Source organism: Lactuca virosa, chromosome 8 (genome assembly GCF_052849685.1).
Source record: "Lactuca virosa cultivar CGN04683 chromosome 8, Lactuca_virosa_CGN04683_v6, whole genome shotgun sequence".
In the NCBI taxonomy this organism is placed as follows: Eukaryota; Viridiplantae; Streptophyta; class Magnoliopsida; order Asterales; family Asteraceae; genus Lactuca; species Lactuca virosa.
In genome coordinates, this window is record NC_136433.1 from 89,916,386 (window position 1) to 89,940,476 (window position 24,091).

General features: G+C 33.6%; 1 protein-coding gene across 1 annotated transcript; it reads right to left on the reverse strand.

Moving 5' to 3' along the window:
- Window positions 1-13,649: 13,649 nt before the first annotated feature.
- UTR3 (UDP-galactose transporter 3) lies at window positions 13,650-16,962 on the reverse strand. Its single transcript, XM_079067788.1, has 7 exons — window positions 16,781-16,962; window positions 16,105-16,202; window positions 15,872-16,002; window positions 15,668-15,698; window positions 15,470-15,573; window positions 15,246-15,367; window positions 13,650-14,313 (listed from the first exon to the last, which is right to left on the reverse strand). The coding sequence occupies exons 1-7, from the start codon at window positions 16,882-16,884 to the stop codon at window positions 13,905-13,907; spliced, it is 999 nt and encodes a 332-aa protein (XP_078923914.1). The 5' UTR covers window positions 16,885-16,962; the 3' UTR covers window positions 13,650-13,904.
- Between the last annotated feature and the right edge of the window lie 7,129 nt (window positions 16,963-24,091).

Genomic DNA, 24,091 nt, shown 5'->3' on the forward strand with positions numbered 1-24,091 from the left:
GTAAAAATAGAAAAAGCATAGGGAACATTTTTGGAATTTACTCTTAGTTATAAAAAGAGTAGTGAATTAGAGGAAATGATGAATGAAAACAGTGGGATAGAAAAGTCTTACTTGGTGAAGATGAAAGATTGACTTTGTTTTTTGTGTTGTTGAGACATGGGATTCTTCTGCATTAGTGTGTGTGTGTGTGTGTATGTGAGTGTGTGTTAGTGTGTGAAGTATGGGTTGTGTTGTGGGGAAGAAGGTGGGGAGTGAGGGATCCTGTAGGAGTATTTAAGTTGGTCAGCTTGATGATGATGATGATGGTGGTGATGGTGGAAGACAAAAGATGATCATCTTTAAAAAGTAAAAGTATGTTAAGAGAGGGGGGGAGGGAACCATGTACAAATTTTATAGTATTTGTTTTGACTTTCTCTGTTGACTTATTTTTAGTGCTACAACTTGTTTCTAACATGATAATGATTAAATTTGTGAGTACACGAGTTTATATAATATAAAACAGTTAGATAAACATTTGATAATTGATATGTACATTTTGAAATACAAATAGTTAAATAGTGATGTGCACAAAGACTCAGCCAAACCAGTCCCCATGAGTGTAAAGCATCCAAATATCTACAAGAAGATCTATAAACTTTCAACACCATCTACACTAATTAATGTCATTATGCTTTTACTTGTGTTATATCTGTTTTAAGTAGAATACCGTTTTAAAAATGGAATTCACTAACATATGACTACTATGTTAAATATTTTTCTTTTTGAATCAGTCAACCATAAATAAAATTACCAACTTCCAAAGAGTTAGAAAACAATTACGGAAAGTTCATAGGATTTTGAAGCCAATTCACCCATCCTATTTGACATCTATTATTTCTATTATAATACCACAATAAAGAAAATTCTTTTATGGAATCAACAATCTCATTTTTTTTTTAATCTTTCCAGTTCTAAACACCACATCATTTAGAAATCTCCAAATATACCATATGGTGGTACATGCTATCGCATGATCAACCACCCTTCTTTTCTTCACGGGGCTAATGGCATAAAAACCCTCAAATTTGCACAAAATTGACGGATTTGCCCAAAGTTTAAATTTATGTCCGTTTTTGCCTTAAACTTGCATTTAATGTGTCGTTTTTGCCAAGTAGCCGGTTTCTCTTTAATCAACCGGTTACCACTTGCTTAGGTGGAAGGCTCATTAACGTCGTTTGGGAGAAAACTCCAAGTCCGTTACATACGTTAAACTGTCGCATCCTCATCTCCCTCTATATCCCGATCACTTTTCACCTTTTCCCATTTCATCGACTGAAATTCTGTATACACAGAGAAAAAAAGAGGGTTTTTTTGAAGACGATTAGGGTAAAAGTGTTCTTCGAAAGGTAAGGTTTTTACAGGTCGACTGAAATTATGTTTACATTCAACATTTCTTGAAATGGGTTCCTAAACTTAGTGTGTTTATGCAGGAGGGTGTAATGGCTTCATCAGACGAAGGGTGCGCTGACCCCTTTGCTGGCATACATGAGCCATTTTCTGGCTTGAGTGAAATGGATTTTGAACTCCACGGCATTTACATGGACCACGAACCAGAGGAAGAATTTGTGTCCTCACTTGATAAATGTAAGGATATCTTCCTAAATGTTCTATTAAGTGATGAAAACCTACGAAATTCTAGTATGGAAGATGAAATCAGAGCACAAGTGTACCATGGTACTGATTGGCAGAGTGATGAAGACGAACAGGAGGTATTGAAAAACAACTATAAAATTCATGACCCAACCATCAAGTGAGACAAGATGGTACCAAAGCTTGGTGACATCTTTGAATCCCCTGCCCAACTGAAGTTTTGTGTCACCAATTATGCAGTGTCACATGGCTATAGAATATATACTTTGAAAAATGAGATAGTAAAAGAATTGTAGCTAGATGTGGCAAGAGGAAGGAGGAGAATAAATGCCCTTTCAGAATTTATGTTGCATGGATGTACAAAGAAAGATCTTTTCATATCAAAGCTATGAATGGTGACCATAAATGTTCTAGGCAGTTTAAGTTTGGATCCATTGTGTCCCCTGAATGGATTGGAAGACATTATGTGACTGAAATTGCAAATAAGCCAAAGATGAAACTTCAGGAAATGATTGATGACATCAGACAAAGGTATAGGTGTGTGGTATTTATAGGACAAGTTAGAAGGGCAAGGAAATGGGCCAAAAATTTAATAGAAGGTAAACTCACTGAGCATTATGCAAGGATATGGGATTATGCCCATGAATTGTTAAGGTTAAACCCAGGGTCCACATGCCAAGTTGGTGTAACAACCAATCCAGATGGAAAGAATTATTTTCACAGGTTTTACATTTGTTTCAAAGCACTAAGTGATAGCTGGAAAAGAGGGTGTAGGAAAGTAATTGGGCTTGATGGGTGCTTTCTAAAGGGGCAGGTGAAGGGTGAACTGCTAACAACCATTGGTAGAGATGCCAACAACCAGGTTTATCCAATTGCTTGGGCTGTTGTTGATGTGGAAAATAAGTCCAACTGGACTTGGTTCCTTGAGCAACTCAGTGGTGATCTAGACCTTATTGATGGAAGGGGTTTGGTAGTTATATCAGATCAACATAAAGTAAGTTTCTTTATAACATGTTAATCCTTTTTCAAATTACTTATAAATACTTACATGTGTGCTGGTTTTTGTATAGGATTTATTGCAATCTGTTAAAGATATATTGCCACATGTGGAGCACAGGCAATGTGCCCGACACATATATGCAAGTTTTAGAAAATCTTACACTGGGTTAGAGTTCAAGAAGTTGTTTTGGGCTGCAGCTATGAGCTGTGTGGAAGGTGATTTCAAGAGACACATGGACACAATTAAAAAGCTCAATCCTGGTGCATATGAGCATCTGATGTCCAAAGAACCCCAAACATGGTGTAGAGCTTACATGAGTATAGGGTATGCATGTGAGGCAGTGGAGAATGGTATATCAGAGTGCTTCAACTCCATCATTGTGCCTGCTAGGAAAAAAACCATTGATCACAATGCTTGAAGAAATAAGGATATACATCATGGATAGGTTTGCTCACATGATTGAGGAAAGCACTAAATGGAATACCCGTATATGTCCAGCAGTGTTAAAGAAGATGAAGCTTTTTGGGAAGAACATGAGGTAACACTTTAACATGTAACTTTTGTTTTAATTTCATTAGGTAAAACTTTAACATGTAACTTATGGATGTAGGTTTTGGTTAATAATTCATAGTCAACAACATGTGCAAATTTGAGGGTTTTTATGCCATTAGCCATTTCTTCACGTTCGTGACGCCATTTTCAATGAAAGTGAATAACTCAAAATTTATATCGAAATCAGAAGGAACAACATTGATCCATAAGAAAATAGAGTTTCAAGTTCTAGTTGTCACTTCACACCTAAATAAACTTCACAACTAAAGAAACATATTCAAGTTGTTCCACTTCAAGTTAACATTTGTGGCACCATTTTCAAAAAAAGTGAATAACACAAAACTGATTTAAAAATATATTAATTATCTATAATTAATAAATATTTAATAAAACATTAACCCGATTTATGTAACACCCGCAGATTCGGGCTAGTCAATTAAAATATAATAAGCGTTAAAAAAGTTTTTTTTTATAAAATATTATCTAGGATAAATAATATTAACCAAAGTAATAGTTATGGTCAAACAATTGTAACCTATTTGATTTAATAAAGAAGAATTATGTGAATATTATGTGTTTCATGATTATTATAATATGATAAAATAGGAAAAATCAGTCGAATCGTTCGTAAATCGTAAAAATAAGTTCGTCAAAACATATATATATATATATATATATATATATATATATATATATATATATATATATATATATATAGAAAGTACACGTCTTCCCGATCCCGAAAATATAAATTTCGTAGAAATCCGACTCCGTATGAATTAAATATGATTTTTATAAGATATAAAAGTTAGTCGCGGACAACGAATGTATGACGTAAAAAGCTACGAAGAGAATGGTTGACTTTTAGCTAAAGTCAAAAAAAGAAAATCGTAGTACTATTTAAAATAATAATTTTGAGAAAAAGAATGTCAAAATCGAAGTGTGTACGAGAGATTTATGATTTTAGCAAAATCATTTAATTTTATAAAAATATGGACGAAAAAAAATAAAGTCAAAATTAGCCGTCGGAGTCTAAACGAAATTTGTAGATCTTGTCGATAGCTACGCATGGATATAAAGAACGTCAAAAACGGAATTCGTATGAACGAGTTATAATTAATAATAGCATATTTACATATTAAAATAAAGTATAAATCATATATACGTATGTGTGTGTGTGTATATATATATATATATATATATATATATATATATACACACATTTGTATATATCATTACAAAGGTATTGACGATGCGGTCTTTATAAGACTAGTGTTGAGTACTTTTGACATTAGTTTAGTACAAATATCGTTAAATCTATATAAAATAGTATTATAAAGGGTGTTTAGTCATTTAAGTAAATATAAATGGTGGTTTTTGAAAATCCAATTACTATATTTCTTGCATCATTCTCTTGATTCAAGAGTCTTTCTCTTCTTATCCCCCCCCCCCCCCCCTTAGCATTTCGGTCCCTCGTGATTCGACTTCTCTTTCTGTAGTTTTAATATAGTAAGGTGAGCACTGAAGCGCTACAAGAATCTTTTTAGAAAGATTCAGCGACGAAGTTCTGTCCCTGCAGAGCCCGTCTCCTAGCTAAAACCCCCTTGTAAGTAAGTTATGATTGCCCTACTTTAAGTATAACTTATGTTTAAGTCCATTATCGTTATTATGAACATATAAACAATATATGCGCTAAGTATTATAAATTATACAAAGTGTTGTTATAATACCTTTTAACTGCTCACGGCACAAGGAATCTGGTTTGAAGGGCCGCATAAGGTTGTTGGATTTCAGAACAGCTTAAATGCCAAAATGGTCCTGCCCTCCGGTGTTTCATGTATGGCCCATTTCTGTATATAGTAGTTGAGAAGTATTGTTTAACACTTATATAATACAAGAAAAACAATATTGATTGTAGACCTTGAGTTAATAATAAATCTAGACTAATAATTAGTCGCAATAAATATTAGACTAAAATCTAGTGATAATGATACTAGGTTTCGTCGAAGGAAAATAAAATTGTTAGAAGCGCAGCGCTGCCCGAGTTTGGAGTCGTCACTTTAACAAGTATATATATATATATATATATATATATATATATATATACACACACACACACACTAGGTGTGCACCCGCGCAAAGCGGCGACGACAATTATTAATGTTTCAACGAATGTTTTTTTTTTCAGAATATGATATTTTATTGTTTCAATGGCTACAAATTTTTTGGCTGGTATGTTAGAAAAATTCCATGCCTAACCTTTGGAAAAACATCATGCCCAAGCTGAGATAATGTAAATCGCTTCTCCACGTCGAGTCTTAAGAAGATGATTGGAATTAATTATAAAATAAAAATCCAAAATCGAAGCTTTTTCAGAGAATGTTTTGAAATTTTCATCTTTGAAAATTTATCTTGGACTATTTTAAATAGTACGGATGAGAAGGAACTCATATCTCTTGGAACGATGAGAGATAGAAAGAAAAGGACGGAACAAAAGAAAATGCATTTATGTCGTGTACATCTTGTTTTGTCGTGTCCAATTACCATTAGTCGAATACACACTAAGCATAGTGCATCTTGTTTTGTCGTGTACTACTTAACAAACCGGTCCTAAGTAAATTTGTTATCTAGAGGAAGAAGCCACTCGAGATGGTTTGGAAACTGATTTTCATCAAGTCTGGACCACTTTAAAGTGGGGCACAATTTTTCTTTTCCATATATTCTTTATTTTCTGCCTTATGAATATAATTGTGAAATATGTAGTTCGTTATATTGTATTTACACTTTCAACAACAAAACCAACACAGATAAAAATTCTTTAAAAAAACCATATTTATCTATTTTAGGTTTTCACCTAGGATATGAAAAATACTTTATGTAATGTTACGTGGCAAAGATGATCAATGTAAGCTAATAATTAACCATACATGGAAATGTTATAGGATTTAGTAGCTGAACAACTTAGTCTTGCACCATGCACAATTTATATGAGATTTTCAAATTAACATACAATTAAATACAAATTCTATAAATTAGGTGGTGAAATTTTACAGCTAAGTTGGACATGGAGGCTGTCGTGCACAACTGGTTAAATTATTTGAAATTAATACAACATGAGAGCCGTAAATAGAACAAACAAAGAAGATTAAAAATTAGGGCTGAAAACAGACTATAGTATATTACCTCTGGATCGATGGTAAAATCACAAGCAACTCTTGTAGTCTTGACCAAAAATACCAAAACAAAGAAATCAAAACTCAAAACATGTCATTTTTTTCATTCATCATATACTTAAAAAGGAACCGTGAGAACCTGAAATGAACCAAGCTATGAAAAAGTTATGTGGAATTTCATTGATAACGAAAAGTAATTTTTCTTATTAATAAAAATAGATAAACCGAAATAAGTCTCATGGCACACATATACTTGATATTGAGCAACCTCAAAAAAAAAAAAATAAGCCTCCAAAAAAATACATAGACTTAAATGTAACAACCAAGAATAATTATATTTTATGAATAAAAAGAGATCCTTGTTCTTGAGGAGCTTGAACCGACCAACCCATCGAAAATTTGGATGGATGAACGACACTTAATAACTCTCCAATAATACTTTGAAGAAGATAATAGATAATATCAATTGTTTTAATACTGATGCAGTTTATTAAACATCCACCTTAAGTTTTCTATAAAATTCACTCAAGAGAAGAGAATATGCCCACCATTACAAATTTAATGTATACACAGATATATAGAAATTCAAGAATACAAATGCACAATTTTTTCATATCAAAACCTTAAAATATACATAGATATATGGAAAATCATGAATAAAAAGAATGTTTAGTCATGATAGAAACAATTAATAGAAAATCAAGGATATAGAGACACACCATTATGTGATAATCCCACCTCTAAAACCAAAAACACCCTTCGAAATCTACAAGAAATCCTTCCTGTGAAGTTTCGATTTCAAAGATGAATAAAGAAAAAAAATAAACTAAAAGATTAAAACCGAAGCTTAAATGTGTTAAAAGAACGTGAAATCGTGAAGTGTGGTGAATCAAGCGACAAGAATGTGAAACGATAAAATATCTCAGCTTTATTACGTTTTAGTCCACTTCTATAATTTTGATGGTTGACTTTTTCATATAATTTTATATCCATATTAAAAAGAAACAAAATTTAATTGATGTTTTCTTTCTTAAATATTTTTGTTGATTATTCTTTACCATAATTATTTTTGTTCATAAAAAGATGAATGATTTATGCATAATAAATTTATACATTAAGTTATCAAACATATACTTCTTAAATTTCAAGAAAAGTTCAATATGCTTTATAATATAGTTGATATATATATATATATATATATATATATATATATATATATATATATATATATATATATATATATATATATATATATATATATAGGGAAATGATCAAATGAGAACACCTAAAAGGTTGAGAACGCGAGAACAAGTATATTCATTTGTGATTTCATGTATTCATTTGTGGAGAAATGATAAATTTTTACGCACAATCAACATGAATATGCCTTTTCTCTTCAATTGAAATTAAAGGCGTAAAAATTTATCATTTCTCCACAAATAAATACATGGAATCGCAAATGAATATACTTTGTTCTCGCGTTCTCAACCTTTTTGGTGTTCTCATTTGATCTTACTCCTATATATATATATATATATATATATATATATATATATATATATATATATATATATATATATATATATGAGGAACACCCTAAAAAGTGTTTTGGCTTCGTCTCTATGTGGCACTAAAAAAAATCTGACCAAATTTAACAACATAATTTTTTTTACAAAGTACTAGTACATTAAACAAATCCATTACATCTTAATATTTAAATTTGACATCTATGGGTACATATTTTTTGAAACCGACCCATTACATCTTCGATATTCACTTTCATAAAGGCTTCTTTTTCAACATAAGAAATCATGTCATCGTTCAAAAAGTCATCATCTATTTTGTTACGCAAATCCCTCTTCAAAAACTTCATCGTAGAAAAACATTTTTCGATTGTTGCAATTGTGAGAGGTAAAACTAGAACCAACTTCAACAACCTATATACCATAAGATAAGACCAATGTTTCCCCGTTTCCACCATCAAACGAGAAAGATCAGAAATTCCTTGCAAACAGGTGAACTAGTCATCTTTATGCAAAGAGTGATAATATATCTCAAGTTTACCATCAAGTTGCATCATCAAAAATCTTTTTTGTACAACTCACTCCATTTTAACAACTTTTTTTTTGTCAAATTTAGCAAATGAATCACAATGAATTAAAGCACCATGTATTCTAGTAATTTGGTGCTAAGTTCACTAAATCGGTCCCCAAATTCTATAAAACTGATTAGTAACTTTAGTCTTACAGCCTCTCGATGTGACATAATTTTCTGTCATCTCCACAATATTTATATTATGTTTTTGACAAAAAATAAAAGAATACATTTGATAAAAGTTTAGCAAACCCGGTGTCTCTTAAGGACTTTAATGCCTCCATTGTCCCTCTAACCAAAGAAGACACTTCTAAAATATCTTGATCCTTTATTTTGAAAATGCTTTGACAATACGTTCATGAGGTGTAAAATTTCATATATCACATGTAAGTAAAACACGATATTAAGTGTCTTGAAATATCTTAAGATACTAAATGCTTGATTTCGGTTACTTAAAGCGGATCTTTCATCTTCGACATAAGCAAGAACATTAAGAACCTCCGGAAATAAGTTCATCAAACTTGTGATTGTTTTGAAATATGAACACCATCTTGTATCTCCCGCTCGAACAAGAGAGCTCTCTTGATTTAACCATCTTCTGGTTTCAAGTTCACCATTTCCAATTGACTTTTGCACCCTTTCTCAAAGAAGTCTTCAACAACATCATGCTTATTTTCTACACCTACAATAATTAACTGAAGTTGGTGTGAAAAACATTGCGCATAATGCACTGGATCATTATCTTGTAAATTCAAAGCTTTTAGAGTGTTGAATGCACATCGCATATTGCTTGCCTCATCGTTACCTTGTCCTCTTACATGATAAAAAATATTAAACATTAAAGCGAATAATATTCAATTAAAATTCATAATAAGGAAACAAAGTTTTGCTTACCTAGGACATACTCAACTTGTTAAGGTTAAAAACTTCATCTATGACCGCTTTAAGAGTCAAAGAGGATGTATCATTCACATGCACATCTCCAATGAATCTTTCCTTCACCATTCCAAAGTTGTCAACATATCTCAAAACTATGGTCATGTTTTATTTTTTTGATACATCATTAGATTCATCAACCAATAAAGCAAACACATCATTACCAATTTCTTTGCAAATACTTAAAGTTATCTCTGTTGAAAAGCAATCAACAATTTGATTTTGAGTCATCGGGCACGTCACTTGATTATTTTGAGGAGCATTTTCTAAGGTAACATTGTGAATGACTTGATTATGATCTCCCATGAAAGATAATTACTCAAAGAAAAGCTCTCTATTAAGGGAGTCACTCAACTCATCATGACCCCGAAATGGTAAACCATTTTTCAATAAAAAATTACAACACCAAATTGAAGCACCTAAACGAAGTTTACTGTTACTCTCCATAATTTTGGTTTGCTTCTTGAAGGCTGCACTAATAGATTGTTTTTCTTTCAATAAAAAATTACAGTTTTCTATTGGTTTGTGATGAAAACTATCAATACCACCCATATGATCTCTCAATGAACTTTTTCTATTCCAAGTATCAAAACCATGTGAAACAAATGCATCTATCCCTTTTATTTGTCCCACCATGAATCCACATACATAGCAAAATAAACAAAATGTTTTGTTCTCTTTTATGTTATACTCTAACCAATCAAAGTCATCAAACCACTTAACAACAAAACACCTTTCTTTTGTTTGTTGTAATATTTATTAAGTTGTAACCACTATACTCTTTTTTTGTAAGTTGTAACCAATCAAACGTATGACCCCTTGGTTGACAAGGTCCTTGAAGCAAATATGCCCTCCTTATTTCATCTCTTTAATTTGGATTTGTAAGTTGTAATCTTTGGTCTAACACTCAGGTCTCTTGGAAGATCTTTCAATTCAACACTTGTAATTGGAGTAGTTGTAGGTTGTGGATTTACATTAAAAACCGAAGGGAATGATTGATTTTCACATGGTGTTTTAGAGGATCCTTCAAAACATAAATCATTGGAGCATTGTAACATCCCCCTCTGGCACGTATCACAATATTGTCCACTTTGGGTCACTCGGCACGAGGACTTCCCAGGGGGTCACCCATCCCAGTACTACTCCTGCCCGAGCACGCTTAACTGCAGAGTTCTTATGAGATCTGCTGCCCTCACGGCTTTAAAACGCGTTGTGATAGGGAAGGTATTCACACCCCTTATAAGGAGATGCTTAGTTCTCCTTCCCAGTCGATGTGGGATCAGGTGCAACCCCACCTTCTTTTGGAGGATTCTCCAATACTTGATTATTGATGTTTGTTCTTCCAAAAAAAGGACTCAATTTAATCCTAACAATTCAATATCAAACAAGTAAGCAATCCATTTATCTAACAAGCTAAGTATCTAACAACAATTCGACAACTAGTTTTAAGGTAAACAATTACCAATTTCACCTAAACAATAAGAAATTTCAAGAAAAAACAACTAATTTGAATAATTTCATAAACCTAAAAATATAAATACTTGTTGGGTTATTGTCACTGTAGCCCAACAATGTTTAGTATATTTGTTTAAAAGGTCCCTCGTGACTTTTTTTGCCTTTTAGGGGTACGAACTTGTGTTTTACCATTTTAAAAGGTACCTTTACCCATTTTAGGAGGTAACCCTGCCTTGTCATCTGCCAACTAAGTTGGTGAGTCAACACAGACTCGCTACTAATTTGACTCGATGCCACATGTGTAATGATTAATAATCATGTATTAATGACCGTCATTTATTTCCACCAACACCCCCAAACAACCTGTTTCATCACCATCACCATGATACCACTGCTTTTTAAGATCAGATCAAGAATAAATTGCAGTTGGACTTCAATAAGAATCAATTAGTTGAGAAGCTCCGAAGATTGAAAAAGAAGTACCGAAATGTTCTCAGTAACATCAGTTCTGACAAAGAATATGTCTTCAAGAGCGCCCATATCACTTTTGAGATATCATCTAAGATATGGAGCTCCGAAGTTGCTCTCGTATCCACTCCTGCAACTACAGATGTTGCCAGATTCGAAGACTTGGAACCCAAATGCATACCCGTTTATCAGTACCTCACATAGCTTGACTAGCAAATTACAAAAATACCCTTCATTTCTATCATCTACTACAGGAAACGGGTGTTACGGGGACCCGTTTCTTCACAGGTCCTCATCTGGGTCTAAGAAGTATTTGATTATCGAAACTGCAAAAAGATTGATGATGGGTCCCAAAAGAAAATTAAAGGTTCAAACTTTATGGATTTAACAAATACTACTACTAAGGGTATGGACTTGAATACTATTCAGATTTTGTCTGATAATGAAGACGATTCAAGAAAATACGATCAAACTGTGTTTCCATGGCTTAAATCTGAACAGGGTATCTGTAAAAATGGTGATGTAGCAAAGGAGAAAGATAATAAAAAGCCATTAGGGTTTCCAGTTTTTGGGAACTTTTGTAAAAATGATGCTTCTTCTGTTGTTTCGACCTCTGCATCAATTAAAAAAGAGGGATCGACATCAATGTAGATTGGGGTGATGTGATTGATGAGAAACAGATTGACGGGGAGAAACAGATGCAGGAATCAAGAATTTCAAGAATCATTTTGATTTGAATTCGTCTGTAACAGAAGATGATGATCTGTTAGTTACAGTTACAACAGATTGAAGGGGTTTGCTCGATGGATTGCAAGAAGAAATGAACTCCCAAATGGAGATATGATGAATGATGATGTAGATGGTGTTCTTCAATCTGTCAAGCCAATTTACCGGGTGGATATCCGTATATTTAATGGGTCTTCTCAGTTGGGTCGAATCTCATCCACCATGTTTCAAGTTAACCAATTATTTAGGTCAATCAATTACACCCATGTGGCAACCGACTTGGACTATTTTTAATATGTGTGGCATTACGTGACATTTTACAACTAATGATTAGGAAGGGGTTAACCGGGTGACCCCTTCACATTTTTTATCATGACCTTTTAAAACGGTAAAACACAAGTTCGTACCCCTAAAAGGCAAAAAAAAGTCACGATGAACCTTTTAAACCAATATACTAAACATTGTTGTGCTATAGTGACAATAACCCATACTTGTTTCATTGTAGCTTGGAAAAGAGTCAAGCGAAATCGAAATAGCTTGGAGAGTTGAAGAAAAATCGTTCACTTGTCGTTCACTTGAAGAGTTGGAGCAAAAATGGGCTTTTTTTTTGCCTTCCTGTTTGCCAGGAGTGGTGCCACTATGGTGCCCATAGTGGCACCGGCAACCTCCGTTTTTTACGGACAGTGTAAAAAATTTTGAATTTTTTGTTTTTCTACTATTGTGTCACTATGTAAAAAAAAATATGCCAATGGCAAAACCTACTACGAAATGTTGCGTCCGACCCTGTTGTTTTCGTCGCAACTTCACAAAGAGCAAAGGAGTTTTTTCGTTTCTTTCCAGCTTTGTGCTTCAGGCCTTCAGCCGACCATATAGACAATGTGAATTGGGTATTGAGTGTAATTGGGTTTAATGAATATAACTTGGTGGGCTAATGTTTTATTTTTTTGGGCTAATTTTTTTTTATTGTTTTGGGCTAGTATTAGTTATACCATGTCATATTTTTTTTACCTCTAAAATAATACTGACAATTATTTTTATAGATGTTGCACTTATATACAAGAAAAATTACACTTACGGGATAAATTGGAATAATGGCCCGGAACCCCCGGGCTCCACATGTGTCCGCCAATGGGAAGAAGTAACATTGGTTTTTTTACAAAAAAAAAAAAAAGAAAAAGAAAAAAAAAAAGTTTTAGTTCAAGAAGAGTCGACATTCGATCACATTACAACTCAAGTCTGAAAAAGTTTATCAAAGAAACATTTCAATTGAGATATTAACATATAAGGTGTTCGATAGATCAGATGATATAAAAATACGAGATGTGTTAAAATCCTGTATACAAACATGATTTTTAAAATTTCAAAGTAAAGTGCCATCAAACTTGCAATGTTGGTCCATTCCACACAGTTTATCAAAATCCCACAGTTTACATAACAGCCCATAATATTAACTAACTTCGAACAAAGCCCATAATATAAATTATAGGGAGTAGAATAACAATAAATACTTTGATAATTTCATGATCGTGTGAAAATGCATCTTCTTCTCTTTTTGGTTGGATAAATCATAATACTACATTACAACCTTACAACAAACATAAAACATGTAACAAATATAAAACAACACCAAAACAAAATATTTGATTATAAATACCTCACAAAAACACATTGTAAATTTACAATTCACAATTTAATGTGCTATATCATAATTCATAAACTCCCTTACACCAAATCTCCTCCGTAACACTATATAAAACCCAATCAGTCACACTCCCCCTACCTTTAAAAACACAAAACCCCAAATAAAATCAGGGTCCGAATAATATTTTGCTCTGATACCATGTTAAAAATATATATATATCTATAAAACTCTAAGTAGTTTTCCTCTTCTTTTGCATTCTTTGTATCTTTTTCCATTTAAGGTAAATTTGATAAGACAAGCCACTAAACACCATGAACACACTCCCCCATTGCTTTTGAGACAATGGATTCCCACTAAGAACCGATGACACCACAATGCTCACGAATTTTCGGGTTGTTGTGATTGTTGTGTTTGTTAAAGACCCAAATCGGCTAATTGTAAAAAATATAAAATTTTGGCCAACCGCACCACATAGACAATAGTATAAAATGTCCCATGCGGCCTCTGGGTGGTGCTTGCAAAAATTAATGGCTTGGTAGCCACTCGCGTGGGGCCACCCAAACATGAAAACTAAGTTGTAGATTGTTCCCCATAAGTTCATTCCTAACATTATGTCCCATGCACTTGTCTTTGGATACCTGACAACACAGTACAGTTAGGATTTAGGGTTTAGGACAGTTTCAGTTTGATAACACGGTACAATTTAGGGTTTAGGGTTCCGGGCAGTTTCAGTTTGACAGTATAGTAGAATTTAGGGTTTAGGGCATTTTCAGTTTCAGTTTGACAACACAGTACAATTTAGGGTTTAGGGTTTAGGACAGTTTCAGTTTCAGTTTGGGTTTAGGTTACATCGAGTTTTTTCTTTTTGTTCGACAAGTTTTTGTAATTTTTAGAGTAAATTAAAGAAAATGGAATGTATGTGAGGTTTTTATCGTGTTTAGTCCGAAATTGGAATACTTTCCTTTTTGGTCCTTATTTTTAGGTTTTATGTCGATTTTGGTCCGGTCCTTAGGACTTTCTACTTTTGGTCCTCGTTTAAAGGTTTCATGTCGGTTTTGGTTAGGAAACCTTGAAAGTTGAAATAAGGACTAAAACTAAAAAAGATTTTGGTTTTGGACTAAACACAATAAAAATAAAAATAATGGGGGCATTTTTGTAATTTACTCATTTTTATATTATATTTATATTTAGTAATTAGTATGATGAAAAAATTTAAAATTTTCCAAAAGAATATTATATACTTTTTATATATCCTACAACCAAAAACTACATATATAACATGAAAAATGGAATGGATATTAGAGTAAATTACAAATTTAGTCCTTGTGGTATACTTGACATGACGGGTTTAGTCCAAGTTCTGCTTTTTGATACAAATTTGCCTTTTGTTGTTAAATTTTCTTCCATATATGCCTCCATGGTCGTTAAACAAGTCATTAAATCTAGCGACTCGACTGTTGGTTTTTCAAAATGACCGATTTACCCTTCGGTCATCCCGAAAAAACAATAAACCACAAGGACCAAATTTGTAATTTAGTCATAGTTCTATTATCATACTTTCATAACTAACCTTGTTGAGATTGAATCTTGTGTAGCATTTGTGAAACCATCAAAAGCCAAATTTAAAAAACATAATCCGTATCCAAGTGGGGCATTAGGATGAGCCAACTTGCTTATAGTCTTTGAGCTAGTCTGAAAGAATCAAGAAACAATTAGCAAAAATGGAATTAATATTAACAACTTAACAAGAAAATAAAGTTCAACATATAATTTATAAAAAGATAATATATTCACCTTTGCAAGAGCAAAAGCAGATACCCCACCAGCAACAAGAATTGTACAAAGATACTCAGGAAAACTGTATCTAATGCCATACACTAGTGTTCCCATTAGCATCACTGCATAATGATAAATTAAAAAGATAAGTATTTTGGGAACATTGTTATTAGAGTCAAATTACTAATTTAGTTTGGATTAAATGCAAGTAATCACCTGGAATCATCTTTGAGGATTTTGCAAGTACCTACAATAGATAACCAATGTAATCATTACTTGTTCGATCAAAATTCAAACATCATGTGTTGATTTGATGAAAACTTTAGAAATCTTGATTGAAAATAGAAAGATAAATGATGGGAGATTAACAGAAAGAGAAAAGGTTTGATTATTTGATAGATGGATAAAGCTTGAAGATACCTGAGCAGGATAACTGATGTATTTTAGAGCTTCAATTCCCATAGCTGGGCCAATTGTATTTGTAATGCCAGCACTCCAGTAACTCCACCATGGAGCATGACCAGTGCTACCACTGGGCCACAGCTTTATCACTAATCAGTCACCACAAAATGTTAATCAATCCCTAATTCCCAATTATCATTTACATTCTAAATGACCAAAGATAACCAGAGCTTAAAAGGTGAAATGCTTACTCATGAATGACCATATGAAACAAACAGCACTTTGTGCTAAATTCAAGAATGCTAGATGTTCGAACCTCTCATTCTCTGGTCCAAATCGCTTAGTAGACCTGAAAACCAATAACAAAGACTCATAACAACCTTTCATATATGTCCATTACAATGTAATCAATTGGAAATACCAAATTCCTCAAATTGGAGTTCCATGTATGCTAGTAACATTTGGTAAGGTTTAAGAAAATGCTCAATTTTTAGGTTAATGAAAACTTAAGAATGATATTTAAGGGTACAGTTGTTTATTTATTTGCAGTAATCATAAATCATAGTCTTAAACTGAAATCAGAATGTGGAGTTATTGTTATGCTCTATCAAGTTGTTAGAACGGATCACGAATCACGATTCATAATCACAACTGATGTGTGAAAACGCGACACAATCATCAATATAAGTAATCACTTTACTTTCTCAAATGCGAACTTAAAGCAGCCAATAAATATGCAATATTTTCAAAATTCTCAATAACTAATAACGATTTAGCGTAAACCTTCACACAACTATTTGCCATAAATCCAAAATTCGAAGCTTTTATTGGAAGGATGCATATGAAGACAATTAAATGATCATTACAGAGTTTAAGAGATAAAATGAAAAACAGAACGGTATAAATTAGTTCAGGAAAAAGCCTTACACAGTCTCTTGAAGAACGCCTTGGTATATATAAGCTGTCCAAATACCGGCGACGCAAAATGCGAGCTCCAAAACACGGCGGAGACCGACGCCGTGTGACTCCATCGGTGCCGGAATCTTGGTATCAGGCGTAAATCGTTGATTCCCCGGAATCAGAGATCGGACAAAACGCTTCCGAATGGTGCGGTTGTAGAAAGGAGTCTTCGAGTAGAGTATATATATTCTAGAATCCACGTTGGTTTTTCATACGTGGAGGCTTTTGATTGGATACGTGACTAAATACTATCACCCTATTGGTTAATGGATACACGTAAGACAATATAAACTTTTCAAATAATTTGCAGTAACACCCTTATGGTTTTACAGATTTCATAAATATAATCCCTAAACTTTAAATGTTTAGATTATCAGTCCGTTCTTACTTCTTAGTTCTTATTAAGAATTTTCAATTTTGTAACTATGATTGTTCCATGTGAAATGAAATCGATAAGTTTCTCATTCTATAACCATGATTGTTTCATGTGAATTGAAACTAACACTTTAATCATAACTAAATTACGTCGATATAAAAATTAATATTGGATTAGAAAGGTGAAGATACAAACCAAACTAACAATTTGGCACTGAAATAATTACAAGGGATTTGTTACATGATTTGATTAGAAAGTATTCTTAGAATGAGTTTGTAAATAGGAATCAGAAACTAAATTTTAGTTGACTTTCGTGGTTTGTGAAACCCAATTATGACTATCTATTTGAAAATGTTTATTTTTTAGGCTAGTTATCTCTAGTGTTTTATATATAATATGAAGTTGTTCAAAAAAATAAAAAGACATTGTCTTAACCCCGGTTGTGGTTGTTTTGGAATGGGTCAAAACAAATCGTGTTGCTTTTTGTTCATTTGGTATCATTTCGTTACACTTTTGATCATCAATGTAGAGGAATAGAGTTGTGAGTCTAATATACTTGTGGGTTTTTGACGATACAATCCAAGTTACGTGGGCTTCGACTTCGTATACTTGTATATGTCTTTTATGTTCTCAGTAAAAAAGTACGGTGTATCTTATAAACCCTAATTATTCTAAATTCGATAGAAACTTTTTTAAATTGTATGCAGATGTAGTACGATTACCCGACTGTATGAACCACGTTAATTGTTATATTCCTTAATTTTTCGTCATATCTTTAGGTGTGATAGTGTTTGTCATTCAAAACAGTAAGAGTAGGTTAAATTACCATTTCCTTTTACTTTTATTATTATTGTTTTTGTTGTTTTTATTATTATTATTATTATTATATCGATAAACTTCAAAACAAAGCTATATAACAAATTTAATTTGGTTTGAAATTATGACATACATCACCGCTTCAAACCGACTCGTTATCATTTTTAGGATATAATGTTGCTAAAATGTGAACTCAATCATGTTACCATTAAACATGTTATCTAATTTCGTGAACTAACAATTAGGTGCTTTTTTAGCGAAAACGTATGTACTATGCGGACCATATCTGCAATCTTCTACAGCAAAAGAAGTGGACTAAACGTCTGTAGTCTGCAATAAGAAGTTTGTTTTTTAACTTCTGCATGGTGCAGCAATAAACTAAAATTTAAATAAACCAATTTTACGTACTTAAAATAGTTTTTTAACACCGAAATTTTAATAATTCTAGTGTTACAATATTGAAATAAAATTCATACAACCAAATTAGTCCTACAATAACAATTTTAGTCGTACTTAACAATTTCATTTAAAATAATTCATTCCATATTTTGCATCAACTGCTCAAGAATTTTATCCCGTAACCAAGTCATATGTTCACGGTCCGTTGCAGTAGCATATGTTGGAACCTCATCTTCATCATCATCAACTCATCAACATGCACATTGTTATTTCGAAACGAGACATTGGGTTCATCATATCGTGAAAAATATTCACCACTCAGTCCATCTTTTCTTATAAATTTATGAAACGTGAAACATGCAATGACAATGTTTCTTATTGTAACCGATGGTAGTGGTGTCATTATCTTCAATATAGGGAATCATGTTGGTAATTTTAATAACCAAAACATAAACGCAGAAGCATAAATTTGAGATCTTAATCTCGAATCTGATTACAATAAATCTTAAACAAGAAATAACGATTATTACATATCTGATTCCATTGAGTTTTCCGGATCTGGTGAGTATGGTTGGGTTTTCCACTTGATCTCAATAACTCTCTCTTAAATCCATGAGCAAACTCTAAACAATTTATGTGTGTATTTTGTATATTGTAAATCTGCTTCTCATCACGTATTTATATAGATGGAGATATAACCGAATGTGAGAGATATTAGGGATTTATGAGATCTTGAGTGAAATCGGGAACTCAACCTACAAGATAAACATGGCAAGTGTATATCTTAATTTATTAATAAAATCGATCCATCAACAACTTTATATAATTTCCATAATAATCTGAAATTAATGATAACATATTTATATACATTTATCAATGGTATATTTCGTATATTGTAAATCTGCTTCTCATCACGTATTTATATAGATTGAGATATAACCGAATGTGAGAGATATTAGGGATTTATGAGATCTTGAGTCAAATCGGGAACTCAACCCACAAGATAAACATGCTAAGTGTATATCTTCATTTATTAATAAAATCAGTCCATCGAAAATTTTATATAATTTCCATAATAATCTAAAATTAATGATAACATTATTTATATACATTTATCAATGGTCTCATCCAACAATCTCTCACTGGACAACAAATATATAAATGTATATATAACCTTGTAAGTGCTTTAAAGAATGCTATCATAGTATTGATACCCTTAAACAATCTCGTTCATTAATCATAATAGTATTGGATCAAAGTGGTCTTCGTTACAATTTACATAACTAAACCCATCAATGGTCACATATAAATGTATAATTAAATGACATGGATTAAACATGAATGTGTGGTTTTGAAATCAAGTTGATTGCCTACGAGTTCCTATTTATCTTGAAGTGAGATCAAACTTCAAATGAGTGCAAGTGATGATGGAATAAACTAAATCCTTAGTCTGTATAGAATAACATAATTGTTCTTAAACAAAACATAAAGCACCAATAAAACTCCCGCTAAAACAAATTATCACACCAATGTGTGTAGTATGATCATTAAAGACCTTGTGAGGAAATCCTTTCATGAGCGGATCCACTATCATGGAGTTTATCTAGATGTGCTTTATAAATATGTGTCCATTTGCACTATTCATTTAACAGCCTAAAATTTGATGTCAATATGCTTTGACTTAGTATAACTTCTACTGTTGTTTGAATATAACATTGATTACTTATTTTCACAAATGTAACACTCATGTTGGTAAGTTTCGCATTTAACCCTTTCTATCTAAAAACTTTACATTTTGGTCCTTAAGCTAGTACGTGGGGCATACTAGGTGGTACGCTTACCGTTCTAGCCTGATGTTGTGATCGCGGATCCCATCCACGTATGTTGGACGTACGTGGAGTACGCATGGCATACTAAGTCAGATTGAAACCCTAAATTTTAAGATTTGCACCCTATTTAAACCTTATGATAGCCTCATTTGGTCATGTTTAGCCAGCCTCTACCTTCCTTTGTCCTGAAATCGAAACCCTATTGTGTTTTTGTGAGTTTTGAGCCTTAAAGAGTGTTTGTGGGTGGTTTGTGAAGGAGAAGAAGAATATGACCATTTGGAGAAGTGTATTGAGCTTGAAGATCCGGATCCGGGGTTAATTCATCATTTGCAAGATTTTTGAGGTAAAAAGCTCCATCTTGATGATTCATGATGCTAGATCTAGTTATGTTGTTATTTTATACTTTTTGAGTCCTTGGAGTGATTGATGAGCTTCTTGACTCACTCCAGAAGTATTGGTGTTAGATCTAGGCTTCTTTTGGTCCCCTTGTTCATAAAAATGAAAGCTTTGTGGTGTATCTTGAACCATGCGTGTGTTAAGACCTTTGTTAATCTCTTTTTGAGCTCTTGAGCCCCATTAAGCCATGCATGTATGTAAAGTTTCCAACTTTACGTGATAAGTGGTCTTATAGAATCAGATCTGAGAGTTTGGCTTGAAGTCTCAATGGATTAAGTGCTTAACGGAGTGGGGTGGCCAACTAGGGAGTACGTTGGGCGTACCAAGCTGGTACATTGCGCGTACTAGCCTCAGAGGGTGTACGCTAAGCGTACGAGTTGAGTACGCACCGCGTACTCAGCAGGTGGGCTTCGGATTTGGGCTTCTCGGTTTTGGGCCCATGTTTGGACCTTAGGAGATTAGGGTCTTGTTGGAAAATCAGATTTCTATTTTTTGGCTGATGCTATTATATTGGGTTCTTTTGGTTGAAGGCCCATGAAGGGATTTAGGCTCAATTTGGAAGATTGGGTCATAATTGGGCTTTGGGTGACCATTTTAGAATTGGGCCTTTTGAGTAGTTGGTTTGGGCTTTGGCCTTGGGCCAAGTTAGGTAAAGGGTAAAATGGTCTTTTACCCTGGTTTAGACTCTTATTTATGGGTCGGAATCCAATTATTAATTGGATATTATTTTATGATGATAACGCGGGGATTTTATCGGACCAACAGACATAGATTTATCTGAGTGACTCAGCAGCTTGAGGTGAGTTTCCTCACTTTGTTTAGCGGGTCGAAGACACCAATGTCGGCCCATGCTTTATTATTTTAGGATGCTAGATGTCTACGTGACTCTTGCATGTGTATGCATTGGTATGTATACCGAGCGAGGCTCGATGTCGGACGAGGCCCGATGACTGTATTGTATGTTATTATCTTTGTGATTATCGCATGTGTTAGTATGATTATATGTTTATATGTGTATCGGGAGAGGCCTGGTAATTGACAGATCTGTAAATCGAGCGGGGCTCGATGCCGGGCGAGGCCTGAGGCCGGGTGGAACTCGATGTCGGGCGAGGCCCGAGGAAGGGCGGGGACCCAGTATGTGTTTATTACGTATAGTATGTGGTATTTTGGGGAAATCACTAAGGTTTATGCTTACAGTTTTCAGTTTATGGTTAAGGTACTTCTGGTTCGAAAGGGAAGAGCTCGGGATGATTGCAGAGCACACACCACCTCATTCCACATTTTGTGATTTACTCTAATATTTTGTGATGTAGTGATACACTTTGATCCATCTTGGTTGTATGACAATGTTTTGGATTACCATTTTATTGATTTTAAAAATGAAATTTTTGGGTCATATTTTTGGGACGTTCCAAGTTGGTATCAGAGCCTTAGTTTGAGAGATTCAGACATACTCTCGGGTGTGCCTGAACTCAAACTGAGGATTTGGTAAAAAATTTCAAAAAGGAAATGTTTTTAAAGACAAGGGTTTTCTAATACAAGAAAGGGTGTGGTGCATGCAATCGACCGAGCTCAAGTAAGTTTTTCCAAAATACCCATACATGTTATTTGGTATGATTTGATTTGTGAATCTGTGAATCGCATGCTAGTTAGGGCTAAGGATCTGCTTAGTATCTGCATGATAGAATGTTAGGAGAGATGTATTTGTATACCTATTGTATGAGCTTGTAGACTTGCATGCTAGTACTCATCAGTCATTGATAGGATGGTACAATTAGGTTATGCTTGGTTCTGATTACTGAATGCTCGAATGCTGCTTGTTATGTGCTTTTTAGGAGTTCTCACTAACATTAGCTAACTAGTAAGCGAATATGTTAAATTACATATTGCGGAAACTAAATAATTTTAGAAGGTTAGGTTTTAACTCTATTGCGCAACTCTTGTTTGATTCCAACCATTGTAGTGTGATACCTTTCATTCGAAGAATTATCTGGTGTTAGTGATATGTAATTGTATTCGTGAGCTAGTTAGAGGGTGTCGGTAGGAGTTTCTTCTGCAGCTGATGGCGGAGAGTGGTGTGGTGGTTGCCCTAGGAAAACCTAGGAAGAGATTTAGTGTTGGGAGCCTTATCTTGTTGAGGGGTAATTGTATGGATAAAGAGTGACTTAGCGGATTCAAGGTAATCCTTAAGGAAAGTACGGATACATGTGGAAGGTAGTATGGGCCCGTACTATTTGAAGCAGCGGATCCGTACTCGAGTCAAGGAAAGTTACAATGAAGCCAGGAAGCTTGTAGAGTATGAGATCCCTCGATATATATATATATATATATATATATATATATATATATATATATATATATATATATATATATATATATATATATATATATATATATATATATTGATGCGTATTCTGATGGTTTATATGGTCTATTTTCAGTATGGTGACTCTTCGAGGCAGACCGGTTGGTAGTTATGGTGCTGGTGAGGGCTCATGCTCAGGTTCTGGAGTCGGCCAGTTGGATGATCAGACGCGGGAGTTCATTTCGTCTGAGATTACGTGTTGCATACTCGAGCAAACTCATATGATATTCGGTATGATCAAGGAGGGTATTGTAGAGTTGTTGGAGGAGTGTTTGGGCTCTTTTCGTTCTGAGATGGTGGCCTTGATAGGGGCGTATTCATTGAACTTCAGGGAGTTCTTGTTGGATTAATGTCTAAGTCCATAACTATATTTGGTATGTACTTGACCTGACCCGGCATGGTCCATTTGGGTTGCACTTCACCAGCACAATTTATATGGATAGTCTTTTGAGAATAGTATATTTATGATTTATATTAATATATTATAAGTTCTAATATATTAATATGGAATCATATTATTTAATTAGTATTGATCAAGAATTAATTTAGAATTAATTAAGTGATCAAAAAGAACTAATTAAATATGGACTCTTGTATATATGGAATGGGTCAAGTTCATTTAGGTTGGGCTAAGCTTTCATGGATGGTCCATGGAGCTTTTAACCCATGGATCCTATGTAAATGAAAGTTCATGGGTATTAGGGTTTACATGGATGTAACCCTAATCCTCCATAATATATAAAGGGGTCCTTGGCTCACAAAATTGGCACAAGTGTGTGAAAATAAGAGTGGGCCGATTTTAGTGTGCATACATATTCTCTCAAGTTCTTCCAAGGTGTTTTGGTGATTTGTGATTCCATTTGAGGCTTCCACACTATTGGGGCTAAGCTCTTAAATCCTGAAGACATCAAGCTACATCAAAGGTATGTCATCTAACTAGAACTTTGTAGTATAGGTGCTTCATAATATGCTAGTTAGGATGAAACCTTGGAATAGTTAATATTTGCATGTATAATAGAGAAAACATAGATCCAAGGTTTATAGGGTTGCATGTACACCATAGGAGTGTTAGAATGCTCAAAACCCAACAGTTCTGA

What these genes read in the sequence shown, in the direction of transcription:
- UTR3 (XM_079067788.1), bottom strand. Translation starts at nt 16,884, where the DNA reads ATGGAGTCACACGGCGTCGGTCTCCGCCGTGTTTTGGAGCTCGCATTT. An exon ending in ACATCAGTTATCCTGCTCAG is followed by an intron (nt 15,699 to 15,871) that starts GTATCTTCAAGC and finishes TATCTATTGTAG; the next exon opens with GTACTTGCAAAATCCTCAAA. An exon ending in CTGCTTTTGCTCTTGCAAAG is followed by an intron (nt 15,368 to 15,469) that starts GTGAATATATTA and finishes TGATTCTTTCAG; the next exon opens with ACTAGCTCAAAGACTATAAG.